Source organism: Musca autumnalis, unplaced genomic scaffold (assembly GCF_047663935.1).
Source record: "Musca autumnalis isolate F117 unplaced genomic scaffold, ASM4766393v1 scaffold_3, whole genome shotgun sequence".
NCBI classification, from domain to species: domain Eukaryota; kingdom Metazoa; phylum Arthropoda; class Insecta; order Diptera; family Muscidae; genus Musca; species Musca autumnalis.
In genome coordinates this window covers 250,055,321-250,073,971 of record NW_027411866.1, presented here as the reverse complement: position 1 = coordinate 250,073,971, position 18,651 = coordinate 250,055,321, and the positions used below count along the sequence as shown (strand labels likewise).

The window sequence follows — 18,651 nt, the reverse complement described above, 5'->3', positions numbered from 1 at the left end:
GATTGGTGAACTCTATAAATATCGGCCAATTAACTTTCTCATAATTGATAAAAGTGCGGCGTTCAGGGTGATAAAGTCGTACCTTCTGGTGATGAAAATATGTATGGGGAGATGGTCTGACCCAGTCGAAAACAACGGTTTGCCAGGTGATGTCATTTGTCAGGCCACGAGATACGAAGGTTATGTCTGGCGAACTGTGACACTCTCCGCTAATTCTCGTAGGGACGTTCTCATTCAACTGCTCAGCCAGCGCTCATTACCTAGGACCGCATGTAACAACTCATGACGAACATTAAAATCCCCTAAAACCAGTCGGCGGTGTTAATGAAGACAATTATATCTGGGGCACTGTGACAGCATCTGGCCTTCTTGACCGTTCACAGTGTACAGCTATAAATCTGCTCAGCCAGCCATATACCCCTTTGGTCATTGCCTAGGACTGAACGTCGCAACTCATGAGGAGTATTAATGACTCTTAAGTCCAATCGATCATGACAGCTATTTATCGGCAGTTCCACCCCTGCTAACCCCATACATCACAGCTACAACTCAAGGGAAATAGGTATGTATTGAACAGACTGGTACATCCGGAAAGCTAAACTCCCTCTTGCAACTTCTGGGGAGATCCTTGCTCCGTATGTTGTAACCACCACAATGCTGTAAGCTGCAGTTGTTGGTTAGCTGGGTTTACTGCACCACAGAGACCATTCCAATTGGACAGGATTTGCACTCCCATCTCTTTGTAGGGTCCTGTGGAAAATACCTGTGTATCTCATTCATGCATTATGGTCTGCAAACTATTCCACAGTTTATTAGCACTAATGTTAATTATATCGAATCGATGCAATTTTGAATCCAAGCTGTAATTTAAAAAATAGCTGACAATCCTTTTGGTTCTGATTACAATTTTGTGACCAATTATGGAACAAGCTGATACCTGCAAAATGCGACTTTTAACAGTTGTGAACTCCTTATAAGTTAATGTAATGATGGCTGCAACGTTAGGCGCCATTTTGAGATTTAGGGAATTAACATCGAACGCAGACAGACAAATGTGCAGATTTCGTCCAAACCATTTTGGTCGTATATAGTATATACTGTTTCAACATTACGAGAATTCGTCTGGACCCAACCCTTTGGATAATTATCCGTTCTTAATGCCATTTGCACTTTCACTTCCGGATTGATCGACAAATTGTCGATTGGAATAATGGAATGATGCCTGAAACGTTGGTCGCCATTTTCTTTTTTGGAGATTAAAATCGAACGTAGACAGACGGACGGACAGCGAAATATCTACTCCATTAATCCAAGGGGTAAATGTTTGATCGTATCAAGGTGTATATACGCTCATTAATCTAAAGGCTGAAGGTTTCTCAAAATTGGCGTTCTGGGATTCATCGACACTCAAATAAGTCTACATTGTTCGGTATTTCGAAGGCTATATCGGAATTTGATTTCAGCTCATCAAAGTAATTTTTCGTATAGAAGATGTATTGCCCTGTGTAGGCTTCAACAAGATAACTAAGTCAGATAAATATTGATAACTTACCTCCCTATAAAATTTGTCGAACTTCTCGCGCGAACTATTATCCAAAATACCAGCTATTCCCCAGACAATGCCATAGGTAATGGCTGCCTGAAAATACATGGGCAAATATTTTTGATAGTCATCGGGATTTTCTTCAATGGCTTCATGCAGACACATATCAAATATGTCAAAAGTCGTTTGTAAGCGATTAAATTCTCCAGGTTTCAAATATTGGACGCAGTGTTTGCGTACAAAATCTTGGCACTGCAAAGAAAAAAAAACTCACGAATTATTATTCTGGAAGTTGGAGAATCGAAGAAGTATATTTACTGGTTCCAATAACCATGAAAACAATGCCAAGACATAGGGTGAATTCTCCTCATCGGCCCATCGTTTGTCGGAACGTTTCAACCATGAATTGGCAAAGGCTTTCCAACCCAGTGAAGCTGGTTCCATATAAATCATGCCACAGCGAGAAACAGTGGCAGGGGATGCTTGCGACAAATCCATCACCTCAAATATCATTGACATTTCTTTGGTCATGGTTATAACCTCGCCGGAGGTTAGGCACAGCTTTTTATTGTCATCCAAAACGGTGTTCATGTTCTCAATCCAAACGGCATCAACGGGACCATCAAAGATGACCTGGGGAGAAAAAAAAATAAATTGAATTTTGGGAATGTATTGCACGGTGTGTTGACATCACCACGGATACCAAAGTAATGCATCACCACGGATAGCCATATTAATTACACTTTTCAAAAAAAGTCATAGCTTTAACAGGCCCGTATCAGGAAAATCCTTGGGGGTTATATATAGAAAACCTATCCTCAGGAGAACTTCTACCTATAGAAAACCCCAATTCTAGAATTTCTATCTATAGAAGAAAGAGGATAGATAGAAGACCTCCCAAAGAGGTCTTTTATAGATAGAAGACCTTCCAAAGAGGTCTTTTAAAGATAGCAGACCTCCAAAAGAGGCCCAAGGACCTTTCAAAGAGATAAAATACCTCTCAAAAAGGTCTCCTATGGAAATCTCCCAAAAAGGTCATCTATAAATAGAAGAACTCCCAATGAGGTATTCTATAGATAGAAGACCTCCCAGAAAAGGTCGTCTAAATATATAGAAACTCCCAATGAGGTCTTCTATAGACAGAAGACCTCCCAAAGAGATCTCCTATATACAGAGGACATCCAGAGGACTCCTCTAACTAGAAGACCTTGCAAAGAGGCCTCCTACAGATAGAACTCCCAAAGAGGTCTCCTATAGATAGAAGGCCTCCCAAAGAGATCTCCTATAGATAGAAGACCTTCCAAAGAGGCCTTGTAAAGATAGAAGACCTCCCAAAAGGGTCTTCTATAGATAGAAGAACTATAGACAAAAGACCTCCCAAAGAGGTATTCTATAGATATAAGACCTCCGAAAGGTCTTCTATAGATAGAAGTCCTCTCAACGAGGTCTTCTATAGACAGAAGACCTCCCAAGGTGATATGCTATAGGCAGAAGAACTCCCAAAGAGGTCTCGAATAAATGGAATACCTCACAAAGAGGTCTTTTATAGATAAAAGACAACCCAAAGAGGCCTTCTATAGATAGAGGACCTCTCAAAGAGGTCTTTTATAGAGAGAAGACCTCCCAAAGAGATCTCCAATAAATAGAAGGCTTCGCAAAGAGGTCTCCTATAGATAGAAGACCTCCCAAAGAGGATAGAAGACCTCTCATAAAGGTCTCCTTTAGATAGAAAACCTCCCAAAGAGGTCTTCTAAATATAGAAGTCCTCTCAACGAGGTCTTCTATAGACAGAAGACCTCCCAAGGAGATATGCTATAGACAGAAGAACTCCCAAAGATAAATAGAAGACAACTCAAAGAGGCCTTCTATAGATAGAAGACCTCTCAAAGAGTTCTTTTATAGATAAAAGACCTCCCAAAGAGATCTCCAATAAATAGAAGGCTTCGCAAAGAGGTCTCCTATAGATAGAAGACCTCCCAAAGAGGTCTTCTAAAGATAGAAGACCTCCAAAAGAAGTCCAAGGACCTCCCAATGAGGTCTTCCATAGATAGAAGAGCTCCCAAATAGGTCTCCTATACTTGGAGGACCTCCCAAAGAGGTCTCCTATAGATAGAAAACCCCCCCATAGAAGTCTTCTATAGACAGAAGACCTCCCAAGGAGATATGCTATAGACAGAAGAACTCCCAAAGATAAATAGAAGACAACTCAAAGAGGCCTTCTATAGATAGAACGCCCCACAAAGAGGTCTCTTACAGATAGAAGACCTCCCAATGAGGTCTTCTATAGATGGAAGACCTCCCAATGAGGTCTTCTATAGATAGAAGACCTCCCAGAGATGTCTCGTATGGATATAAGACCTCCAAAAAAGGTCTCTTATAGACAGAAGACCTCCCAAAGAGGTCTCGTATAAATAGAAGACCTCCAAAAGATGTCTTTTATAGATAGAAGTCCCCCCAAAAGAAGTCCTCTATAGATGGAAGACGTCCCAAAAGACATCTTTGGGAGCTCTTCTATCAATAGGAGGTCTTTGGGAGATCTTCTATCCATAGAAGACCTCTTTGGTAGGAGCAAAATTAATAGAAACCGGTCTTATTTCTGTATTTCATCACATAGTTGTCCATCCGAATATGGTTATGTTTCTTCGTATTGTACCATGTTATGTGTACATCTGGATCACTTACCCATTTCCTATCCGGTGTCGGCGTCATGGCAAATTCTCTAAATATTCGGGCCACCAAACCATCTGTCCACTCATAAGAGACGGGATCAAATGAGCCATACAACTGATTCATGGTTATCGATTTGGGATTCATAATACCCATTTGGACATGTTGATAATATGGACTCTTATCCGGAGCCTTTAGTTTCAAAGCCGACAATATTTTAGCCAAAATCTCCAAAGTTTTACTTTTACCCGCCAAGGGATCTCCGACCAGCATAAAACCATGTCTCACAATTATCATTTCATAGGTCTGAATGACCTTAGTAAGGAAACTCTCAGCCGGTTCCAAATCCATTTCTTCACAAAATCTATAGAACTCTCCTTCAATCAGGCTATAATCAATGGACGGTAGCTCAATGCCTGGGAAAATATCCGAAATGATACCCTCAAAGAGAGGTATGTCAAAGGACATAAATTTCGGCAGATTTACATCAATCAAGGAACGCAGCAACAGAATATCCTCCACCTCATTGGGGAACTGTTTCTTGATATTACCACAGGCCGAGAGTACAGTTTTAACTGCCCTCATACCGTAGTCATAATGATTTTGCATGGATAACTGCTCCGAACACAGGCGATAGGTGGTGACAATTTTAATGGCCAGCTTTCGGGCATCCACAAACCCATAGGAATAAAGAGAGATTTCACCAATCATGGCATAATCCGGCACCATCATGGCCACTGAGCGAAATAGGACCTTTAAATTATCCGGCAACTCTGAACGTCCAGCATAACCCGGATTCATGGTTATGCAAACATAGCAGGCAGGATTCAATGTCAACTCTGTGTTTTCGAAAACAAATTTCACAGCCTTGGCCCGTACCGCTTGGATAATTAGTAAAATTTGTTGGGCCACCACGGACAGGACCTCCAGCTCAATGCGATTGAATTCATCAAAGCATGCCCAGGCTCCACACGATGCCAGACCTTTGAAAAACTTACCCATGGCCTTGTAATCCAGGCCATCGGAACAATTGAACACCTTGCATTGCACGGCCAGGGCCTTGGCCAAATCTTTGGTGGTCTCAGTTTTACCCGTACCCGCAGGACCTTCGGGGGCACCATTCAAATGCAACTGATACGCCCCCACCAGGGTGCGATAACATCTATCTGTCAAGGGGGTGATGACCAAACGATCAGAATTCCCCAAATATTCATTGGCATAGGGCACAGTGGCATTGATAATCCTTACCCAGCTATCATCTTCCTCCCAATAGTAACGCAACTGGGCCAACCACTGGAAATCATATTCATTGTTAATCTTCATCCGTATCAATTCCTCCACCACATCCTTGGCATGGACATCGATGACAATCAGGGACTTTATGGTAATGCGATTTAGGTTACTTATCGATGTCGACCTCACCAAGTCCACAATGTGCCTCAAATCCATGTTGAGTTCTTCAAAGAAATTCTGCATGGCCGTGGGATCTCCTGCGGATTTTCTTAGATTTCCATGGACATTACTGGCCCAATAGATTTGTGAGACACACAACACCACCATTTGTGGCCAATTTAGGACCCACTCATACCTCTCCAAGGTTGGATAATTTTGATAAGATAAGGCCATTTGTTCGCGTACAGCCTTCAACATTTCACCTTCCACACCCAGCAGCCATTTCTCAACACTACCACCAGCTGCTGCTGTCGATACCTCATCCACAAATTTCACTACTTCCATATCGGAGCTTATCATGGCCAAAACATTTTTCTGCTGATCAAATTCCAGGCTATTTATGCCTTCAAAACATTTGCTCAAATGTGGCAAGACTCTCAGGGGGTCTTTGGTCTCGGACAAAATTTCCAGCATTTCATCATTCGACAGGAAAAAGAACCTGGGGAAATACAATCGCTTCTTTTCCAAATAATTATTGACACCATTGGTAATATCATCCAGCAACTCCACAGCTTTCACCAAGGACTCCAAGAGGCCGGGGGCTGGAGCTGTTTCCATAACCAAAGGTTGCCTTAGAATCATGGCCATATTCCGACTAAATGTTTGCTCCACAATATTAAACAGCCTTCCCTCCTCCGGCATTTGAGCCACAATATCCTTGGAGGAGAATATCGGCAGCAAATACAAAAAGTTCGCCTGGACCTTTCCCCATTGATCGAGAGTTTCATTGACCCGTTTTATTTTCTCATACCAAGCCAATACCTCCGTTTCGCAAGGTTTCATAAATGCCGATCCACGCATTGACAGGGTTTTCAAAATGTGATCATCTAGCAGAGCTTGAATATCATCCAAATTGGACAGTATCTGCACTCCAGTCTCTTTGTAGGGTCCAGTGGGAAATACCTTTGCATCCCATTCATGGATCATGGTCTGCAAGCTGTTCCACAGTTGCAACTCTTTATTAGCACTAATGCTAATTATTTCGAATTGATCCAACTTCGAATCCAAGTTGTAATTTAAAATTTTGCGCAACGTTGTCCCAGCATCGGGCGTAATGTCGAAACCTGCAATCTCCGACATTTCCTTCCAATGGCGTTTCCTCAGTGCAGGGTTGCACATGTTGTTCACTATGAACACCCCTGTGGTGAAATCTTTGATGGATTGTATCATTTTGGAACACAGTCGTAAGGGGACTGGGTGATTATTAGGGTCGGGATCTTCTGTTTGACCCTAAAATAATGAAATGATAAGGAGATGGAAGTGGAAGTGGTATAGAGAGAATATTTGTTATTATTGGGACCTTACCTTAAACTTGCACACTGGATTATCGATTAGGTCCTGCTTTATCTTCTGCCGATAGTATTTTTGATTCTTTTGAAACTCCTTGAGATAATTATCAGTGGTATATTCCACAAATTTGGGTTCCAAATATTCAAAGGGACCATCCATCCAGACATTATAGTAACGCAGCCAGTTGATACATAACCTTAAATAAAATAAAGGGAGGTATGTAGGTAAGCGTCATATAAGCTCCGGCTACGACCGTATCTCCTCAGAAATATGAAAATGTTGTCGTACTAAAATATAAGCACGTTTTCGTCTATCACTACTGCAAGAAATTTGGTAAGAAGACCAACTACCAAGGGTAACGTAGGGGGTAAAAGATACCAAAAACCGGCCCTGATTGGCTTTAACGTGGCAAAGCCCAGGTGTTTCCATGGACACTGATCTCCCCGAAGTGTCACATGGAAACTGCCGTTAACAACCCTAGTGAGCTCACTTATACCACGCATTCACCCATAAGAACCAGTTTGTACAATGGACCTACATAGAGAAAACCCATTGGGGCGGCTTCTATCCATAGGTAACCATCTTTAGAAAATGTTATACCTATAGAAGACTGTTTTGGGAGAACTTCTATCCGTACAATATCCCTTTGGGAGGTCTTCTATGGATAGAAGACCTCTTTGGAAGGTCTTTTATGGATAAAGACCCCGTTTGGGAGGTCTTCCAGAGAAAGAAGACACCTTTGGGAGGTCTTATATGGAACAGGACCCCTTTGGGAGGTCTTCTAAAGATAGAAGACACCTTTGGGACGTCTTCTAGAGATAGAAGACATCTTTGGGAGGTCTTATATAGATAGAGGACCCCTTTGGGAGGTCTTCTATGGTAAGAAGACACCTTTGGGACGTCTTCTAGAGATATAAGACATCTTTGGGAGATCTTATATGGATAGAGGACCCCTTTGGGAGGTTTTCTATGGATAGAAGACCCCTTTGGGAGGTCTTATATGAATAGGGGACCCCTTTGGGAGGTCTTCTATGTTCTTCTATCGTTAGCCACCCATATTGTGCCAGAAACCTGGAAAGTTGTCAGGGTGGTGCCGCAACTGAAGCCCAGCTAGGAGCGAAAGCGAATCGTACAGGGCGATCTCCCTCTTGTCGCTAGTAGCAAAGGTTCTAGAGGCACTACTCTACCCCATGATGAGAAGCAGTTTCCCAGTTGCCAAACATGAGCATGAATTGCGGAAAATGCAAAGCACCACAATAGTATTAAATATCGTATCCATACATATCAGACGAGGACTAAATCAGAACAAACCGCGCAACCGAACAGTTATTGGTCACCGTAGGATTTATGGTGGCTCTTGCCTTGCGAAGGCTTTCGATAACGTCAACAATGCCAACCTGTTCGAGGACATCGAAAAGACTTCTAAAACCCATACAGTGAAACAAGGAGTTTCCCAAGACGAGGTGATATCTCCGGAACTGTTTAACCTCTTCATTTTGAACTGTTTTAAATTCCACACCCTTCAGACGGAAAAGAGATCGTAATGCACGAGGATGATTGTATGGCATTGGGTCCTATTGTCGATGACATATGTGATAGATTAAATATCTGCATAGATATCTTAGTGCAGTTCTCCCATCTTGGAAATATGTAAATATCCGCCACTAAATCCACGGCCACACTATTCACCAACTGAACGACTGAAATGAGAATCCCCTGACCACAAATTACCCCAAAATATTAGGTGCTATTGAAAGCATGTTTTTTTGTTGAGGACTTAACCAGAACAGGCCGTTCGATTGTACGGTGGCTCTTGACCTAGCAAAGGCCTTCGTGCCGTAAATTTGCCAAGCTGTTCGAGCGCATAGAAAAGACATTCTTCCAGCCGTATTTGAAACGTTGGAATTCAGAAACAAGAAGTCTAAGGCCCGTACAGTGAAACATGTAGTTCCCCAAGGCGTAGTGATATCTCCAGAAATGTTTAACCTCTACCTTTGTGAAATTCCACGCCCTCCAGCCGGTAATGCGTAACGTATGCGGATGATTCTACCATCTTGTCGTCGGGTCATATCGTCGATGACATATGTATGTGATAGGTTAAATATCTGATTAGCTGAATAGCCGCGAAATCCACTGCCATACTGTTCACCACCTGGATGACTGAAATGAGGATCCTCCTGAACATATTGGTGGATGGTGTCCTGTTTTCGATAGCATGTATAAGGCGCAGCTATTTGCCACAAGATAGGAAGTAGGAACAAGGTTCTCAAGTTTTTGGCCTGTGATGACAAAGAAACCTTGTTGGCAATAAGTCGGTTTGTGGCAAGCTATGCGGTGCCTGTGTGATAGCAAATGTTAGCACTACCCAGTGGAAGAATAGTGAAACCTCCCCTGAACATATTGGTCGATAATGTCCGGAATCTGACCACTAACTACCCCAAAATATTGGGTGTAATTTTCGATAGCATGTTTTAGTCGTCCGCGCAAAACACAGTTATTTCCTACAAGATCATAAGTAGGAAGAAGGTTTTCCAGTTGCTGACAAAGAAACCTTGTTGGCCTTTTATATAAATCAATAAGTCGGTCTGTGACAAGCTATGTGTCGCCAGTGTGGTGTGCAAAAGTTTGCTACGCTGTGAAAAAATATTCAAACCTGCCAGAATGCCGCCCTAAGGACTGTAACAAAGTGCCTCCATATGACACCATTGGACCACCTTCATGAGGAGACTAAGATTTTACTGGTACATCAGCACAACAAGATGTTGTCGATGCAGTACCTGCTTGGGTGTTACCGCCGAAAGCATCCATGCCAGGATTTAGAGGACATATTTCTCCTAACCAAGCGCGCCTAGGAAAATCATCATAATCTGGAGAGATAGGTCCAAAGGTACAGATCAACGGGCCTACCTGGTTCCAGCACCATTTACTCCAACATTTTGGGTGTAACGTAACGGCAGCATGTTTAAGTCCTCTAGGCAAGCCACAGCTAGGAACAAGGTTCTCACTTGGGTTGCTGACAAACGTGGTATGCAAATGATAGCGCTACGCAGTGGAAAAATATTCAAACCTGTCATAATGCTCCTGAATGTTGCTCAGCAACAACTGACAAAGATATATGGACGAACTTATTTATATACGTTGCTACAACAAACAAGAACCTCTCTGAACAGTTCAGTATATTTAAACCTGCCAGAATGCAGACCTGAGTACTGCATCAGGGTACATGAGGAGCGTAAGACTTTACCGGTACAGCTACTTGGGTGCTACCGCCGTGACCATCACTGTCACGATATAATGGACAGGCTACCCCCACCCACGTGCTTGGGATTTTCTTTATCTAGAGAGGTCCAATAAATAGAATTCACACTGATTCAATTGCGCAGGCACAACAAAGGTACAGTGTGAATATCGCACTCGGAGACTACCCCCTTGGGCCCGAATTAATGCCACGATACCCAACAAATGTCCTGCGCACGGCACTCGTGTTTAAACACCCAGCTAAATTCACTTACAAGTGTCCTGATTTTTTATGGGCGCAGGTAGTCCAGGTTGCACAATTTTAGAATCTGAACACAGAGGAACCGGAACCAGATAACTGAGAATTATATACGAACGGACTAATTTGCGTTTGTACAATGAAAACAAAACCCTTTCCGAATAAGAGCATATCAGTCAGGTTTGAATAACATTGAAACTAATGCAGTTACGCAGGCAGAACCCTCATCCATCGCAGCAGAAGAACGTCATCAATTAAGGTAAACACGAGTGCTCTTTGACCACCCAGCAAAAATACTCATTACAAATTGGCCTACTTTCTCATTATTTTAACACGGGCATGTCATAGGGAGTAAGTACTTATTTTTTGGCCACTAAAAAGTAGATAAATAAGTAGTTACTCCCTGGTTACTTCAAGTCGTAACTACTTATTTAAGTACTTATTTATTTACTTTTAAGTGCCAAAAAATAAGTACTTACTCCCTATGACATGCCCGTGTTAAAATAATGAGAAAGTAGGCCAATTTGTAATGAGTATTTTTGCTGGGCAGTTAAGATCCAAACGATACAGCCGGCGATACGCAACACATGCCCTGCATGTGAATTGGGATCACACGACACGTTACATTTGCTTAATGCCTCTTGATTTTTTATGGAAGCAGACAGTGTTCATGTATCAGAATTTTAGAATCTGAGTACAGAAGAGCCAAAATAAGGTAATTAAAAAAATATACGAACGAGCATATTTCTGTTGTTATAACAACCAGAAGAACCTCTCCGAACAGCCTTTCGTGTGATCCTGTTGGAAAAGTTTAAACGTCGTACAAAAAGCATGGGTCTATCTGTAAAATAAGTAACTGACGGTTTTAAGACAAGTTGCTAATGTGTAACCGGCATGCGGATTGAGGTAGTTAAAGAGGTAGTAAAGACGAAAAGAGTCTTTGGCGCCTCCGAAGCATTCAACCACCATTCAATGGGTCCGTTGAATTTTTTAGAGCTCCAGGATGCATGAACATTGTTATTATTTCAGTAAAAAAATCAAAACTATACTCAAAAAGCCCTTAAAATGCACTCAATCGAACGTTTGGAACTTTTGGGTGTGAGGTACCCGAATGCGTTCCCATATATACTTGGTGTACGTTGTTTTCGATGTGCAACCTTTCAGTCAAATCAGATGATCAATTAGTTAGTCATTTTAGCTGACCATTACCCGAGGAAGTGTAGACTAGCCGAAGTAACAAGGGTTACGACAAAACGATACGAGACTTGTCCTTTAACTGCAATTTTTCGAAAACTTTTGAAACTTTTTGTGGAACAAACATAGTTCATATTCGAAACTGAAGTAAGTCTGGAAGAAATATTACGATGAAGTCAATTTGGAGACAAATAGTTTACTCCCTTCGATAGTTGTCGTGCACACCAGTTTAGCGAACAACGCTGGTCACATTAGGGGTGTGGGTCATCTCTAAACATAATTTTATATTGGAACAAGTAAGAGTCAGTCAACTGTTCTGACGGAGATATACCTTCAGCCACACGATCCGAGAAATCTATTAAAGCGCAAAGATGTTGCTGAGAAGGTACCTGAAGGAATAGACCCCATCGTCCATTTTAAAAGTGGATGTAATTTTAGGATTCATTCAGACCGATAGATATCGCGCCCATCAGACATTTGAGTTAGTCACCTTATAATTTAGAGCTTTGAATCCTCATATCAGAAAGCATGGACTTCGCCCGCAAAAACATAATATTGCCGAAAACAGGACCACAAGCAGTACCTTCGGTAAACATGTTCGAAGGTTCCTCGATCAGACCCCAAACTGCACTTTAACAAAAATGTTGAACTTTTGTGAGGGATCCAACAAAAATGCTCATTACAAAGCCCCTACTAACCCATTTTTTAACAAGGACATGTCGCGCGAAATAGGTAGTTAATTTTTGGTTACTTAAATAAGTAGTCAAGACTTTTGGTAACTGTTTCTTTAACTACTTATTTAGTGACCAAAAAATAACTAAATAAAATAATGGGTTAGTAGGGGGTTTTGTAATGAGTATTTTTGCTGAAGTGGACTGATATGGCCCATTTTTAAACATAAAGTTTTAGCAAACTATTATGAGTTCCTAAGGTTAGACCAAATCGGTTGCTCTGTTTAAGAGATATCACGGTACTTTTTTAGACAATAATTTTTAACTTTTGTGAAGAAGATATCGGGGTGACGTAGGGGATGGACGATACCAAGGAACGGTCCTGACCGGTTTTAACATGGCAAAGCCCAGGATTTATCTTGATCCCTCTTTCATCTCAAGTGGACACTGACCTCCCCGTGGTGTCACCTGGGGAACTGCCTTTAACACCCGTTAAAGGTAGTGAGCTAACATGTGCCGCGCGTTCACTCATAAGAACGTTAAAAACTTTGGTTTGGGCGTCGGGTCAGTAACCCTCCCCTAGAAAAAACACCTACTATGAAAAAACGAAAGAGAAGAAACACAAATCCCTCTAAAGTTAACGAACCCCGCAAACGTTTTAAGGATCATGATCTGCGAATCTACACCTGGAATGTTCGCACTCTGTATAGTGCAGTCTTCGCATTGACAGACGTACTTGAAAAGTACAAGGCCGATATTACTGCCATACAGGAAATACGATGGATTGGGAAAGGCGTCACAACAACACCTAAAGGTGACGCACTGTATTATAGCTGCCATGACGTAAAGGATGAGTTTGGTTGCGGATTTGCAGTTAGTCGGAGACTAAAACATCTGGTATCCAGCTTCACTCCAGTGAATGAAAGACTTGCTGCAATTCGAATAAAAGCTAAATTCTTCAACATCAGCTTTATTTGCGCTCATGCTCCCACTGAAGTAAATGACGAACAGACCAAAGATATATTTTACGAGCGCTTAGAAGAAACTTAAGACCGTTGCCCTGCCCATTACATTAAAATCATTCTAGGCCAAAATTGGAAAGGAGAATATCTTTGGCCCAACAGTCGGGAAATTCAGCCTCCACAGTGAAACATCTGACAATGGTATGAGGCTGATAGACTTTGCAGCTGCAAAAAACATGGTAGTTAGCAGCACCAGATTTAATCATCTCGATATTCATAAGGGCACCTGGCTGCCGCCAGATCAAAGAACAAGAAATCAAATTGATCACGTTGTGATAGATGGAAGACATGCATCAAGCGTGTTGGCTGTAGGATCGTTCCGAGGTGCAAACATAGACTGGGACCACTACCTTGTTGCAGCAAAGGTATGTACCAGATTAAACGTAGCAAACAAAGTGCGAACAGACACAACACGGAAGTTGGACATCGGTAAGCTGCAATTACAACAGATAGTCACAGCATAATTCACTCAACTGGTCCAACTGCTTAATCAAAGCACTCCAGGAATCCATGGTATGACCAGGAGTGTCGTGCTGCTACCGAAGAGAAAAATGCGGCATATAAGGCTACTTTACAATCAGTAGCAACGCGTAGCGCACGAGAGAGGTATCGGGAGAAAAGAAGAGAGGAGAAACGTGTTTTCCGCAGGAAAAGGAGATAATAATTTATGCTCCAACTATAGGGGCATAAGTTTTCTCCCTATCGCCTACAAGATAGTGTCAGGGATATTGTGCGAATGACTAAGGCCCATGGTCAATGAAATAATTGGACCATTCCAATGCGGCTTTAGTCCTGGCAAGTCCACCATTGACCGGATATTTACATACATACATACATATGTTCCCACAACATCCCCGAAGGGACAAGGGAGACTTCTCTCATATCAATGAGTGCACGCCGATTCATATTGGCTCAATGATATGGGACCTACTTTTTATCGCCGAGTCCGAACGGCGTGTCTTACGACACCACTTGTGAGAAGTTTTTCAAGGCTGAAATACTCAGGAAATGTCGCCAGCATTACTGAGGGGGAATTTTGCCACCGTTGTAAATTTGATGTTGCTTGGCCTGGGATTCGAACCGCAGACCTTCTGAGTGCAAGGCGGACGTGCTAACCATTGCACCACGATGGCCCCTTGACCAGATATTTACCCTGCGGCAAATCCTGGAGAAGACCCAAGAGATGCAGATCGACACTTTTTGTCGATTATAAAGCAGCCTTCGACAGCCCGCTACGTTCAAAGGTATTCCAAGCAATGTCTGAATTTGGTATCCCCGCAAAGTTCATTCGGCTTTGTAAAATGACTCTAACTGACACAAGATCTTCAGTTAAAATAGGAAAGAACCTCTCCGAAGAGTTTTGTACCAAAAGAGGTTTCAGGCAAGAAGACAGCCTTTCGTGTGATCTTTTCAACTTCCTGCTAGAAAACGTCAAAAGAAGTGGCACAATCTACACCAATAGCCACATGCTACTTGCTTATGCTGATGATATAGATGAACCGATACCTTTATGAATGTCGAAGGAGAATCTGCTAAAGTGGGTCTGCCGATAAACGGTGAGAAGACCAAGTTGATGGTGTCGACGCGCAATGCGTCCATTGAGATCGGACCAGACTTCGTATACCTCGGCACCGCCGTAAACACAACAAACGACATCAGTTGTGAAATAAAAAGAAGAATTGTATTGGCCAACAGATGCTACTTTGGCTTAAGTAAGCACTTTAAGAACAAAGCCACTGCTGGTCAAACAAAAATAACGCTTTACAAAACACTGATACTTCCCGTGCTGATGTATGGTTCCGAAGCCTGGGTACTTGCGCAAGCAGTTAATGCAGTGCTTGGCGTGTTTGAGAGAAAAATTCTTCGAAAGATCTACGGACCGATCTGCGTTGACGGTGAATATCGACGTCGTATGAACCACGAGCTGTATCTGCTATACAACGACATAAACGTATCGAGATGCAGCGATTGCGTTGGCGAGACCATATAATAAGAATGTGCGATGATGAACCCGCTAAAAAGGCGTATATATTCGAGCCACATGGCGGTGCACGCAGAATTGGCAGGCCAAAGAATAGATGGCGCAAACAAGTGGATGAAGAGATGACAAGGCGCGGTATTCCAGAAAGCGAATTGGAGATCTCTTCTTAGTTCGGTCTATGGAACAAATGTTCTGTAATGGGCCAGCTAAGCAAGTAAGTAAGAAGGAGATATCGGATAAGCACCATCTTCGGACATTATCTAAAATTGGAAGGAACATTTTAAAAATGTACAAAGTTTGGACTAACTTAGTTTCCCATTCGAGAGTTTTCGTGCTCGTAGTCACTAAATACGGTGGCCGTAGGTTTTTTTACAGTCTATATTCGAACCTGATCTATGTTTCCTGGAAATATTACGATATGCAAAGTATGGACCAAATCGGTTAATCCCTTCGATAGTTATTGTGAACTTTTGTGGGGAAGTTACCCTATGGGGTGGACCGACATGACCAATCTTCGAACTTAAACTAAGTTTGGACAAAATATTAACTCGATGTATCCGTTCGAGTGTTATCATACGTCCAGCCTACCAGACAGACGGATGGAAAGGGGCTAAATTGACTCCAAATTGTCTGGTACAGATTTCGTCCAAACATACTTGGGGTCTAAAACCATTATTTCGATGAGGCACATTTTTGGTCGTATCAAAGTGTATATCGTCACCATAAATGCCCTAAGTCGTATCTCCATATGCTGAGGGCATAAACATTACGAAGTCCAAAGTTGGAACCAAATCGATTGATCCGTTCGAGAGTTATTGCGAGCAGCAGCTAGGCAGACCGTTCGTCTGTGCTAAAACGAATCCAAATTGCCTGAAACGGATTTCGTCCAAGCATACTTCGGGTCCCAAAAAAAGTTATTTCGATAAGGGACATTTTTGATTGTATCGATAAGGGACATTTTTGATTGTATCACCGCGCAAAGATCAAGTTCGAAAATGCCCATATCGGTCTACTCCACGGTTAACATCCACAATAACGTAAAAAAATCGACTAGTGTCCTGTAGTCCTAATCACAAGAATATAATTTAAATTTAAAAAATAACATAATTTTTTACTCACTTCATCAGCGTTGCAAACGGGTAAACGAACGTCTTCAGCACATCCATTGTTGGATATTGAGTTTGGGGTATTTTAAACAATTTCTCCTCCTTATTGATCCAGGCCACATAATCATCGAAGGTTTTCAGTTGATCAATAAAGTTCTGCAACATTATATAATACGATTTGAACTTCTGTGGATCACTCATGTCATTGATGATGGTCATCTTGGGTATCATTTCCTCAATATCATCATTGAGTTTCTTAACAACTTCCTGCAGATGTTCCTCAAAGAGCGACTTATAATTCTCTTGCTGCGAAGCGTTGTAGTCACAAATTTCATTGATGTCATTCAGCCAATTAATGGTCTTGATGGTCAAATCAAAATGATACGGAGACATTTCACAAAGTTCCACTAGGTTGGTGCCCACTTGCAGGGTGTATTGGATGCGATCCCGCAGCTCGAAGAGTTTTTCTTTCTTAACATAAATCATGTATTCCGAACTGGCCAGTAGCTCCTCGGTGGTTTTGGGTATTTCTAAGGCTCTTTCTTTGATGTGCTCAAATTCTGCACAAATGGCCAATTCGGTTTTAATGTGCTCTTTGGTAATTTCCGTGGTTATGCGGGCAATTAGTCCATCTGCCACTTGCCGTAACTTCTTTATGCACTGTTCATTGTTTATGATGGCCAGGAGGAAGTAATCCTGCTTCGGTTCACTGCGCAGCATGTTGATGTACTCAAAGTAGGAATCAATTTTCTTGAAATATTCTTCAAACTTTTTCGGCTCGGCCAAAAAACGATCTAAGTCCTCTCGCACCGCTTGGCTATAGAGGCCATAGTATTTGCGCTGATATTTGTGTAAATATTGTTGCACGGGTTGATAGGTTCGACTAATGGTGTTCTTGAGTTTCTCCACATATTCATTGAGATAATTCTCATTGAGATTGATACGCAAATATTCGGCAGCCTGATTTACCGTTGAGGGATCGATTTGTGGTTGTATGGGTTCCATGCGATTACCCACTTCGGCAATTTCTCTTACAATCGTAACATAGGTATCTTGGATTTCCTCTAAACTGGGGCTAATGTCTATGTCATCTCCCTCCTCACAGCATATCAAGTTGAGCCTCAACATGGGTATGGTTTGGGCATCAGAGCAAATTCTCAGCAATTCGTTGAGGGTCCTCTGTTTCAGGTTATTCATTTGCCGATTTATTAAACCTTCAATACAAAGAAAGATCAAAGGCCACATTTTCGGAGTGGCCACACGTTTCTTGTGCATTCGCCTGAGGGTATTTATCACCTTGGGATACCAGGTCCAGCGCAAAAAGGTATTGTAATTATCCAAAGAGGTGCGACAATATTTCAGTAAAGCTTTGTGGGAGATACATTCTCTCTGCCCCAGACCCAATTGCACTGCAGCTGCCTGACCCACCGTGATTTGTAGTGGCTCAAATATTACCAAATATTCGGGAAATTCCATTTCCGTAGAGTTCAAAACAAATCTCACCGGTAACTTTAAGATCAGCAACCTCAGGCCTATTCTCTTACGATTCGTTACATATTTTTGATAATTCTCCGTTTTTCCCGGCAAAAAGAAGCGGAAGTCAGCCTTTGGCAATTCAAAGTCGGCCGGGTCTTCTCCCGGTAACTCTGGTTTAACCAAAATCTTTTTCATGCTATAAATTTTCATCAAACGATCAAACTCATCGTGGACATCTTTCATATACAGCTTCACCAAGTTTGGTAACTTTTGTTTTAAACGCAGCGGAGCATAGCTGAGGATTTTCCTCTCTGTTCGTGTCAACATTTTCGGCACCTCAATTTGTCGCACAGATCTACGCAAATTGTCGACATAATGTGATTCGGGCAAATAACGCACGTCTCGTTCTGGCGGTAAACGTATTCTAGCCAATTTCATTTTAACCTCCGCCGCCCGATACTTCAGAAAGGTGTGATGTCGTCGCTCATAGACTTTGGATAAATGGAATTTTAGCAAGGGATTTTTCATATATTCCTCATTGTCGTAACGATCCAAATTGGCGGGAGGATGATACATACGCTCCAATTTGCGGGTGAACATTTTTAGGGTTTTTACTTATAGGTTTTTTAATGTTTTTAATATTTTTTTTATAATTTCTTCTGTTTTGAAATATAAAATAAAATTTTATTTTTTCTTCACTGACATTTTCTTTGTTAAATATACTTCCACTTTCTTTGTTGTCTGCTTTGAATT

General features: G+C 41.9%; 1 protein-coding gene across 1 annotated transcript in view; it reads right to left on the bottom strand.

Annotated features, from left to right (window-relative positions):
* Positions 1-18,651, bottom strand: part of Dhc62B (Dynein heavy chain at 62B) — a 40,490-nt gene extending 21,839 nt beyond the window's left edge. Inside the window, exons 1-5 of the mRNA XM_073977778.1 lie at positions 16,436-18,651; positions 6,968-7,148; positions 4,226-6,892; positions 1,862-2,176; positions 1,553-1,795 (exon numbers count right to left, since the gene is read on the bottom strand). Coding sequence (XP_073833879.1) covers positions 1,553-1,795; positions 1,862-2,176; positions 4,226-6,892; positions 6,968-7,148; positions 16,436-18,498 — 5,469 coding nt within the window. The 5' untranslated portion in view covers positions 18,499-18,651. The remainder of the gene's footprint in view (positions 1-1,552; positions 1,796-1,861; positions 2,177-4,225; positions 6,893-6,967; positions 7,149-16,435) is intronic.